The sequence below is a fragment of the Hoplias malabaricus genome, chromosome 10 (assembly GCF_029633855.1).
Source record: "Hoplias malabaricus isolate fHopMal1 chromosome 10, fHopMal1.hap1, whole genome shotgun sequence".
In the NCBI taxonomy this organism is placed as follows: domain Eukaryota; kingdom Metazoa; phylum Chordata; class Actinopteri; order Characiformes; family Erythrinidae; genus Hoplias; species Hoplias malabaricus.
The window spans coordinates 25,247,650-25,259,914 of NC_089809.1; the positions used below are offsets into that span (position 1 = coordinate 25,247,650).

General features: G+C 43.0%; 1 protein-coding gene across 1 annotated transcript in view; it reads left to right on the forward strand.

The window, feature by feature from the left end:
• The window catches only part of dpyda.1 (dihydropyrimidine dehydrogenase a, tandem duplicate 1), a 162,106-nt gene that overhangs the window by 106,642 nt on the left and 43,199 nt on the right, over positions 1–12,265 (forward strand). Inside the window, 3 exon segments of the mRNA XM_066683080.1 lie at positions 688–756; positions 4,961–5,044; positions 10,994–11,000. Of these exon segments, the coding sequence (XP_066539177.1) occupies positions 688–756; positions 4,961–5,044; positions 10,994–11,000 (160 nt within the window).

Sequence of the window (12,265 nt, forward strand, 5' to 3'; positions counted from 1 at the left end):
TTACGAAGCACAAATGTGAACCGACCTTCATTTCACCCTTCACTCCACTGATTTCTACAGCTATTAGGCACACAATGGCACTCGCCTGTGTTTAACATCCGGATAAAGGAGACAGTGTGCTGAAATGTTGACCCATTGTCTCCATGCACCCAGAAAGATGTGCTCTGTGTATTAGACCTACTCTTCATTACCCGACGTTTGTTTGCACTTTATATCAAAATCTCTTTTATATCTGTGATTACTTAAAACCAGGAGGTGATATTTAGAAGCAGGTTTTCCACAGCATGTTTTATGGTGGGCTTAAAGTGTATCAGGGTGAGAAAATAGAAAATGGCACCACGTAATCCAGCCCTAGCACAGGGGCTCTTAGCTAATACCCTCTCTATGATGTTTTTATTGTTTTAATAACGCCAGCATGCCAGTGGATTTGTCCTGATCTTGTAAATTCTAAATATTGATTTTGTGACTTTAAAGAAGGGGAAGGGACAGTGGATTTGCTTTTTAAAGACAAGGTAACGGTTTTATCACGTAGCAGAACGAGACTAGAAGGGGGAATGTTTGTGCACACATCAGAAAGGACCCTTTTTGAGTCGGCTGTGTAACGTAAAGTGCATCTGTCATTAGAATCTCTGAATTGTTCTAATCTCTCTGTCCTTCTCCCTCTCTCTTTCTCTCTTTCTGCCACAGATTATCATTTCCAGCATAATGTGCAGCTACAACAAAGCTGATTGGACTGAGCTTGCCAAAATGGCAGAGGTGAGTCTTTGTTATGCTAATTTACCAACACGCACAGTTGTGAAATTATACAGCCCCCCACCCCTCTCTTCCTCACTCATAATTTGGCTCTTTTGATAACCCTGCCTGCATAACCATTGCTTGGGGAGTGAATAGAAACGTGTGATGAACCACACCTTTCCAAACTGCAAAAGCAACATTCACTGTTATTGCATAAACACCCCAAATATTGAATCGACGGCAATTAATCTTGGATCTGAAGTGTGCTACATTTAGGCAAATGTTTATAAGACCCAACTGGTTTGTTGCTGCCAAGAGGCTGAGAGGGATGAGACAGATGCCAGAGAAGGAGTGAGGCAGTGACGGAGAAGAGCGGAGTGGGGGAGGAGAGGACGTCTTCAGGCCAGACTTCTTCAGGCTCCTCCATCTGTGAGCACGAGCGCTCCAGCCCCTGTCCTTTCCCAGTGTCAGTCAAACCTAGCCCCTGCAGACCCACTCTGGAATGAGCACATGCGCACACACACACTCACTCAAACCAAGTACATATATTTAAACTCACGCAGAGCTGGTCTTCTGAAAGGGAATAGAGTGAGGCAGTTCGGTGGCTCCTGGATTAATCAGAGTTGACTCGCATATCTCAGGTGCTTAATTGTGCACAGAAAATGTCAGAAAGTAAACAGGTCCACGTGTCAATGTGTTAATTCTGTTATCGATTTCATCGACGCTCTCGCTCTCTGTTGTACCTCATTAAACCGGACCTGTCAAGCTCACCCCAAACCCCCTCTTCCCCCCTGAAAAAGATGGACATCTGGTGCCCTCCCCCACTCTTCCTGTAGCTCTCTGTATTACTGTCATTATGTATTTGCCTGGCAGCCCCCCTTAGCCAGGTTCAGGTACACTTTGCATATTGTATATTCATAAAGCAGTACACGCTGATCTAAGCTTGGATGAGTGCATTGCTTTAGGGTAGACGGCTGTGTCACACTGGCTTTCGGAGGCTTACCGCCATCACCCTGCTCCACAGCCCTCATATACTTTAACCTGGCTCTGGAGAAGACGTACCCTACAGGCAGAGGTGCGGTTTGAGCCTAGGACTTCTTCACCTTCAGACTAGCACCGTGCCTTAGGGTTTGCAGCAGGAGGAAGCATAGCTATGCAGCTGGAGATGTTGGGAGAGGAGGAAAAAGAAGAATAAAAAGAGAGAGAGAGAGAGGGAGAGAGACAGAAAGAGAGATCAGCTCGTCCCATACTTGATAGCCGATCTATCGGTCAGTGACCCTCCCCTGCGGTCTGAATACCTCAGCATCCTCACATTCAAAGCACACTGTTTAGTTACCTCTACTGGCAAATATAAAATAAAAGCCTGGTTGCCATAGCAACTCCGTTTTCAAGGAGAATCACCCATTCATTTCCACTTTGAAATCTGTAAGGGAACACTTAACACTGTTCCTTGCCTAAGGATACTACTTAAATTTTTTTGTTTGTTTTTTTTTTTTTCCTCCCCATCACCAATGTGTCATCCTGAAGTAAACCATTTTCTTCTTTCAAGTGCCACCTCACTTCTGCAGCCCCGCCCCCTCGTGCATGCACAAATCTCCGCCTTTGAGAGAAATATTGCATCATAAAGATGAGCCAGAGGCCGTAATTCATAAATGTCAAAGTCTCTCCATGATCTATTCCCATTTTATTCCATTTAAAGTTGGGAAATGATGAAAAAAGGAAAAACAATTCAGGGCTCCTAAAACTATGCGCCTAAAAGTACTGCTGATAATCAGCCCATGGATATGAAGTGTTTGTGAAAGGCCTAGCCCCGGCACCATCATGAATATGTGAAGTTGAGCTAATGAAAGTCTCAATGCTTGTCACTCAAAAGGCTGGGTACCAGCCTGCAGACTTGCACAGTGCAGGGTTTCCTCTGCTTGAAAATGAGCATTCGAGTCATAGCCGACTGCCCCCCGGCTTCGGTTACATCTCCCTGTCTGTCTCTGTCTCTCTCTCTCTCTCTCTCTCTCTCTCTCTCTCTCTCTCTCTCTCTCTCTGTGTCCTGCAGCATCTCTAATGTCTGTTCTACCAACTGTAGAGTAAGTGGGTATCTTCACTTGGGGTGTTTTATTCTTTTTCTCTACCACCTTCCCACTTGCTATCATGCACCCAATACCTCCCCCCGAGATCAAACCATCCTTGATGTTCCAAAGTGTATGACAGGGATAGGTAATGTTTTCCTTATCAAGTTGGGAGCTGATAGCTCATGTCAAAGGCAGTGTCAGCTCTGATAAAGATCTGCTCCAGGCCCATGGCTCTTTTGTGGAGCGTATCCTTAAGACTCGTCTCCAGTGGTCTGATGCTTAAAGCAACTACGAGAAGGATTATACGAGTAATGGAGCTTTTTTTTTTTTTTTTTTTTTTTTTACTTTTTTTTTTTTTTTGCTTTTTTTTTTAAATGCCAGGTTCTGCTCCGACGCCACTGCTTTCCTAGATGCACACGTGACTATAGATGCCTTTGTGATCTAATTTCCGCTTAGACTTTATGCTCGCTTATGGCTTTTGTAACAGAACACCCTTCTGAATACATCACAATTTAATGAATGACTTTAGAAAGCCAATTTGGAAACTACAGTGTCGACATGTGTTGGTTAATGATGCTCGTTTTGATGCTTGCTTCCAATTTATCTTATAATGATCATTAAAGGATATTTAGGCTTTGTGTGTTGCACCTTTATAAGCAAGCTTCTATTGTTTTCTTCTTCTACTTTTCAGCATCTCTGCCATTTCCCTCATCTATTAATGAATGTTTGGGGGAACTGTGGATAAATATTAATGCCCACAGTGGGCTGTATTTCCCTGTGCTTACGGTCAGCTGAATGTATTGTACATTTACTATTCATGCAGCGTATGAGGAGTATATATCATCATCCACGGGGCATGCCTGAGCTGAAATGTGGGTTACAGTAGTGTGTTTACATTTGGTTTTGTGTGTGTGTGTGTATCTGTGTCTGCGTGGGATTAGGATAAGAGGTGTGGAGCTGTGGCACTAAGCCTCTTGTTCTTTTTTTTTTTTTGGCTCTCTCTCTGTCCCCTTCCCTTGCTGTGTCTTTTTCTGACTTTCTATCTTTTCTGTTCTCCCCTGAGGAGTGGTTTTAAGGATGAAGCGAAGGAAGGAGGCTCTTCTTTTTCACAGGCAGACGCAGAACTAGCCCGGCTGGCTCGCTCCCCTTGCTTGGTTTTGCTTTGCCTTGCTATATTTTGGACTTGTTTCTTCTCTCTCTTTTCTGCTAAGCCTGCAATATCAAATAGCCTGCTAGCTGTCTTCCCTCTCAAAGCTGCTTATTGTGATCTGCGATGATAGCGCTTAATTCATTGTGTGTGTGGTCCTTTGTTGTGGAGGAAGGAGGGAAGGAGAGGCAGGCAGCCTCCTCCTATAAAGGGCTTAAAGGAAGCCGGGTGAAATTAAACATTATTGATAATTGGCTTTGGGATCACGGCGCATTGTGTCCATTTTGTACCTGCATTTGGCCCTAATTGACCATGAAATCTGGAGCCTAATCCGGGGCTGCCACGGCTTCCTCCTCTCCCCAGCTGACTATGATAAATGGCTTCATCCTGCCACTTGCTCCTCCGCATTTTGTAAGGCTAAAATACTTATTCTTCTTTTCTCCCTCTAATGGCTGTCAGTCTGCGGCAAATCATAAATCTACAGCTGGAGTCACTCTGGCAGGTTTGTAGAGCTTTTTGTAATTGTTTAAATCCCCCATGTGATGTGGTTTAAAGCCCCCACGGATATGTAATTGCCTGTCAAACGCCTTTCCTGCTCAGCCGCTTTCTACGCCCCACTCCACCAGTCTACATACAGTGGTGCGTCTCCCGCTCATCCATGTGGAACAGTTATCATTTGTCTGATCTATTTTAGGCCTAATGTTTCAGTCACCGTTGTTTTGTGTCTCTCATCGGCATGCACACGCGCCTCTTCTTGAAAAGAGGCTTTGTGCTTTCTGTTTTCCTGCGCAGCTGTAGGCATTTTGGACACAGTGTGATTAATAAACTGAATCACTGGATTGTTGTTTTCCGAAACACGAGTGTTTTGCATGATTCATATTGTAATGGCAGAACTCGCATATGGATTCTGATCAAAGCCCTGTAATTTTATGTAAAATAAGAAAAAAAAAATCAAGAAAGAAACCATTGAATGTATTGAAATAACTTTTGCATAAATGTGCCCCTTGAACAGGCTTCTGGAGCTGATGCCCTGGAGCTGAATTTATCCTGCCCTCATGGAATGGGCGAGAAGGGCATGGGACTGGCCTGCGGGCAGGTAAGGCCAGCACACCTCACTCTACACCTTATACATACTGAGAGTCTGCCTGGAGGAGCCTACAGACACACACACACACACACACACACACACACACACACACACACACACACACACACTCACACTCACACACTCTCTCTGAGCAGGGCTATTGTTAGTATGTGCAGCCAGTCTACTGATCTGCTCCTATATACACTGAGCCATTGTTATCCAGGCTTACACTGAGTCCAAACGTTGATGTTTGTTAAAATACCCACATCTCCATTGTCAGAGCAAAACCTTGTTGTTTCTCCATGTCAGATCTTTTTTATCCCCCATTTTGCTGTAAATGTCTCATTCTGTAGATAAGAGTTTTTGTCTCACAGCAATTATATGTAACGTATGCACTGGTCCCTATAAAAGTTCTAATCACTGATGTGGATGGGACACTCTCCATCTTCCATCTTCCACAAAACCAGTGTCATGACATAGTTTATTTTAGTAGGGAAGTCATGGTGAAGGTGTAGTCATGTCTGAGATGAAATGCATCCCTCTGTGTATGGCTCTGAATGAAATGAAACCTATTGTCTCAGCTGTGAGCAGACAATGGCAGGTATTGTAGGGAGATCAAGCACCACAAACACCTATTATTAATGTGTCTCTACTCCAGCGGAGCATTGATTTTGCATGTGGATCTTAATGACGCACCTTTTCCATAGCATCGCATTCAGTTGAAGCATTAACAGGATTTAATAATCCATAAATGATTTCTTTTGCGGTTTGTAAACAATTTTCTTTCATATGAGGAATGCCATTCACCGGGATTAATGTAGCGTTTGTCCGTAGAGGATTAGGAGCAACTTTTCTTTTTTTCTTTTTTCGCAAGCACACGATGCGTATTACACAGCAACAGAACGCATCCTTGTTTATGACTTCAATTACAGCCCCGGTCGCTGTTAAAATCAGAAACACGTCTTGATGCTCAATGTAGTTATGATAGTCAATAGATGCAGGTTGTTTTTCCTCTGAGGGCTTCATATGTAGATGGAATATCACATGCCATGATTTGGATTACCTCTGCACAGTTGTAAAGCACTAAATCTGAGTGTTGTCTTATTTGCCTTCTTGTTTATTGAAAATTGGGCTTTCTCCTTCTAAACGCATTTGACACAGCTTGTCACCGATCTGTAGTGGTCAACTAAATGACATGAAAACCTGCTCTGGCAGCCACACACCGTGTCAGATCACTAAAACAACAAAGTCATAAAATGCAAAGCAGAGCTCCTCAGTAAAAGGATGAAAGGCCCGTTTGAAGCATCAGCGCCAGCCCTCGCCGCCGAGGAGCTTCCATCACTCAGCAGCCAGAGGCGGACGCACTTTCACATCTCAGTTTGTGGATCTTTCAGACCAAAACCACAGCTCTGCCGTTTACAACCATCTGAATGAATACAGTCTGAAACAAAGCGCACCTATCCAAAATAACAGTGGCATTTTTTTCCCACGTAGCAAAGTCCTGTGTGTCAGTGGAATGTGGGTTTTAAGCTTATGATATTGTCCTAAAAAAATAGTTTTGCTTGTTTCCTTTCCAAAAGTCATTTAATACTAGTCATGGAGTGATTCTTGGGTGATAGGTAGGTATTTTCCCTAATTTTTTTATGTTAATGACTGTATTTCTGAGCAAAAACTATGTTCTAGATTTTCCAGATTTTAGTAAAAACACTTTTTATAAAATTCAGAGTATGTTTCCTCTCCGTTTGCTATCTCTCCAGTCTGTTTACATGGTGGAAACTGATTCAATGTGTTTACAAAGCCCAAGTGTCAATAAACGGTTAAAAAAGACAAAGGGGCTCAATCCGATGTACTAGGCTTCATCTCTCTGTTCACAGCAGACAAACAGCTCAGAGAGACCTCCAAACAGTGAATTTCTATTTCTACTCCATTGGTGACAAAGGTAATATTGACTTATTGTTGCTGTTTCTGATTACTTAAGGTGGAACACTCTCCAAAGTCAGGAGACCGCTAACTGTATGAAAGTAAACACAGACTGAAACTGCTACAAAACGAAACAACTAGTGTTACAAATGAGTTTCTGTGGTAATTCAAACAGTGAATTAAAAACTTACAGACAAGTTCAAATTTAGCCACGTACATACAAGTCGTTTTTTTTCTCAAACATACCGTTCCACCTTAAAAAATGCTGAGCTTCTTAACGGAAACAAACAAGTGAAGCGCAGTTCTGATCAATGATACAAATTATATAATCTATCTCAAAATTAGAGTGCACTGCAAAATACTCAAAATTATTTCACATGAACACGTTGATTTTACATCAATTCATGACTGTGGGTATTTGACACAATTTTATTTTCTGTTTGGGGTGTTTTGCCATCAAATTCAGACTTAAATACTAGTTCCTGCACACGCTCTTACTTAAATTAGTCTGCTATTCAGAAGTAGTTGATTGATTAATATCCCTTGTATCCATTTTCTGCCATTAGATGACACCAACTGTTGTGCAATGTGCTCATTTTAATTTGACACGTTTCTATCAGGACATTCAGGCATGTTATAAATTATTCTCACATTTACTTTTGTTAAGAGTGTCCAAAATGTATACTGAGAGCTATAATTCTTATGTCTCAGCTAACAACCAACAGCGTTCAGAATTTAAGCTATTGCTCACTTGATACCGCCATTTTAATATGTCATTGGCTATATTTCAGGAAAAGACTGTCCATGTGAAAGAGTAAAGATCCCTTTCCCCACTGTGGTTTATTTTATTAGCTTTCTAAAAGTGATAAAAATCTTGTTCTCTATATTTGGACTTAATACCATTATTTTCTAGCTGTTAATCAGAGCTTTCTGTTGGAGTGCCTGAGAGGTGCATCAGTCTAAGCATTGGCTGTATCATTAGGAAAGCCGTTATTCAATCCTTGCTGATGCTTCTACCATCAGAGTCCAAGAGAGCCCAGTTGGCTTTGTTCTCTGGGTGTGTAGGAATCCCTTCCAGTGCTAGCCTTCCAGCATGGTGTCTATTGGCTGATGTAGCAGCTGTGGACAGTTGGAGTTCTTGTCCAGTGTGTTGAGCTGCCCAGTGGTATCGCATTAGTAGCAGTTCTAAAAGAGAAGGTGGTTGGTTTCATGTGTCATAATCTGCCCAGGTTTTGGGCATTGTGTATGAATGGGGGAGTCTTATTATGTGGTGGATATGGTAATGAATAATCATAGATTATTCATAACTAAATACATTTGCTGTAGCACGTAGAAAGTCACACAGAAAAAAAAATATGGCTGACCAAAGAAAATATTTCGGTTTTGGACCAATGGACCAATAAAAATTTTGACTTACTAAAAATAAAAAGTTTGAATTACTTTGAATTAAACCTTTCTCCATTGAATTCCATCGACATTTGACAGGATTTTTTTTTTCTTCTACTATAAAGTCACTATACTGGAGATGTATCTTTCACATTATTTTTATTATTATTACATTTATTATTGCCATTTCATTTGCAGGTATTTTTAACCATTTTTTAGGTTTAACACCTTTTTTCAGAAAAGCCTTTCTCAGAGAGAAACCCATCTGTACTGTATTAGACTATACAGCAGTTCCTCTCAGGCCTAATGCTTCTGTTTTATCAAGTGCTGGAATGGTCTTGTGATGAATAACATATACAGAAGGTGTAAGTAATGAAGGCGTTTGAAAGACAAACATATCCCTCTGTACATTTCCATGCCTCTTAGCTCTTATCTGGCATGAATAAATGAACAGAGCACATGCTTCTCCATCTTGCTCTTCTGATTGTGTGTAATACTGCAGGAAATAAAACAGACCCTCCATTCTTATAGAGGGAGCTATTTTCTACTGCACCGGCCGTAAATTCAAAGAGTTATATCCATTTGCTGCAGATTTTCAGCTCTAAGACAAAAAGCTAATCAAAGCTGCAGGGCCGCAGGCAGGTAACCTCCGTGTGAACTAAAGAGAGGCAATATCATTTAATCACACTGTTTGGCACTTCCCTTCCTAGCCAGGGAAAAACATTATTTCTGACTACGTTGAAAAAGAGGCAGAATTTGATTTTAATGGCGTATTAATATGCAATTTTACCCGCTCATTGTGTTAAGCTTTCACAGTGTAATGCTCATTTTTTTCTCAGAGCTGTTTAACATTTAACTGCCATCAGATTAGATTTTTTTTGTTTACTTATGATAGGCATAAATATGTGTAATGATTTCATTATCTTGTTTGCTGTTGATCAATGGGATTGGAGCGTCAGTGCTCTAATCAGGAGCCATTCAGCTTCTAGGCTGCTTTTAAGTACACAAGCTATAGAGTCTTTTGAACAACAGACCTACTACCCTATTAAAAATACCTGCATTTGCTGTTTTTTAGTTATATTTTTTAAATGCATAAAATGTTAATATTTTTTTTAGCAGATTTTGATTAAACGTTAATTCTCCACCACACCCCCTCGTTTGACAAGAGCAGTGTTGTTATTATCACAGGTTGAGGAGGCACGTAAAACGGCTCAGTACTTGTGACAGATAAAGATCTCCCGGGTGTGAGGAGCCTTTATTTCATAGCTCTTACTCAGGTTTGACTCAGCATCCACTGGGAACTCATATTTTCCCCAGCCTTCAATACGGCTCCTCGGATTCACAAATTAAAAGCGGCGCAGGCTCCCACAGCTATTTTCAGCCTGCCAAACAGGGCCTAGTGGCACGCCACTTCCATCATCCCTCCTACGAGACTCGCCGGCTCTTAACAAGAGCGCCCACCTCCCGTGACCTTGCACGGTAAAATTAAAATTTCAGGTGTAAAGCCGCTATCCCTCCTCCACCCTTCCGTCTTCCTCTGGATCCATGTCTCTCTGCAGCCCCCACCCCTCCTCTCTGCCTGAGGGTGGTAAAGACCCTTTCTCCCCTCTCTCTCTCTCTCTCTCTCTCTCTCTCTCTCTCTCTCTCTCTCTCTCTGCCTCACTGTCTCTCCCACTCCTCCTCTCTCTCCCTGCTTCCTTCGCTCCAACACCCCTGCCGCCCCTCCCCCATTGTGCCGAAATGAATCCCACACCGGGCTCCACCTGCCCCGCGGTGACAGCACGTGGGGAGAAAGAAAATAAATAAAGAATTCTCAGTGGAGCCACCGTGGCCCTCCTTTAATTTCATACTAGACCTCCCCTTCGCCACGCCGCCGCCCCTCCTGATCAGTGCTGCTGGAGCCAGTATGCAATTCACTCTGCCCTTATTGCAGCTTGCCGGTCAATTCTCCTTGCTGCCTGCTCTTCAGCACGGCTGAAAGCTCTCCATGTCTGATCAGTGCTTCCTTCTACCTGCAAGGTATGCTGGCTCTTTACCAGAGGCTCGGCCACAGACACAAAATTACACACGCTGTCTGAGCTATACTGAATGCTAATGGTGGGCTCAGTCTTTGTCATCTCATAGAACTGAAAACTTGTCACAGCAGCCAACTGCAATTTAGTGACTATCAACATATTCATATTAATTATTTACACGTGTTCTGACAGTAGGTCTTCAAATCCGGACTTTAGATCCAAGTTCCAGGCCGGGATTTTAAAATGGCTTACTGATATAACACACTAGCCCCTTTCAAATATGAACTCCTTGAGGAATACTAGAGAAACTCCGGAATATCAGGTCCGGATATGTCCCAGAGTGGTTCTTTCACACATGCAGTGCACAGCAGGAGATCATCCATGTCAGACGTGTTCTCACAGCTGGAAATGCTCCGAATGCTTTATACATGGGGCGGTGGCTGTGCTGGAATATTAGCGGCTGTGTTCACAGATGCTCTGACTCAGACTTTACCATGGGCCTTCATAGGGCTCTGGGAGTATAAAGACCATGTAAAGTCTGGGACAAATTTTTGCGGATGTTCGCGACATACAGACATACAGTTGAGACATACAGTTCTTCTGGGTAAACCACCGAAATATTCAGGGTTTGTTTAAGGGGCCAGGTGTAGTGTCATACCTGCTATTGTAAAATCCCAGCCTGGAACCTGGATCAAATGTGCATATTTGACGACTCTGTTTAAGACTAATGCTCTACTGTGTTTACATTGTATAAAAATATGAACAGACTATTGATCAGTTATCCAGCATCATAGCCGGGTAACGTTACTTAACTTTATTACAGTTATTTGTAAGACTTAAAAAGTTTAGAGTTTTATGAACTCACAGAAATGTTTCCAGATGTAACAACCTTGCCAGTTTCCCACTCACTGGCAGTGTGTACTTCGGTTAACCCTGTTTTTTAATCACTTTGACTGGAAACCCACTACCCCTCAAAGGCTCTTGCCTCTAAGGCCGACATCACCAACGTTGCCGACTTGGAGGAGGGCCGCCGGGTTTGGATTCCAGGCTCCTGACAACCATGCTTTCCTTGCCTTAGGCCACTACAAGCGGGTTCTAGCCAAGCTTCTCATGCCAGCAGAAGGTTGTGGTATCGATGCCAAAGATGCAGGCCAGCCACACAGGTGCTGCATCCATTCAGCTGAGCGTGTAATTCTGCATGTAGCGAAGAGCTCTGCGGAGAAGAGGCAGACTCCCTGGCCCTCAGACACACACTCTCGCCCCCATCTGGCCTGTAATAAGCTGTCACAGGCAGGCCACAGAGGGAGAGCAGGCCCACTGCGAGAGCAGAGTTCTTACAAGCAGCATCTGTTTGGTGGCTGGTGCCTGGCTGCGGGCCATGACCCCATCGTTCCTGCTGGAGCAGGCATAATGCAATTTTCCATGACCCTCTGGGAGGAAGGCCAGTCTCGCTTCCTGTGCGGCTGTGTTCTTGTTGTTCCTCTTAAAGACTAACACCATTCTGCTCATAAAAAGGCATGCCCTCAGGATGCTAGACTGCTCTGGGACCAGGCCCATGCTGGTCACTCCACAAACCTTGTCAAGCTGCTGTAACCTTGTATTATGGAGAAATAACTCCTCTGTAACTCTGTTATGACATTACATCTACTGATACGTCTAGACTGTTGTAATTTCTCAGTGCCTACATTATTCTTTCCGTTTATTCTGTTCTTGTCGGGTGCTCACATCCAGTGCACAGGTGCTTTGAGTCGAGATCCATTTTTAAGCACAGTTTTCCTACAGTTTTGCCAAGGAATAGAAGGTTTTGTGATTTGTGTCACTCTGTGCCCTGCTGCCTTCTTTAACGCTGTGGTGACATCTGCTTTTGTTGCTTGGGGTACAGGATCTGCTATATCAACCAATGAATCTC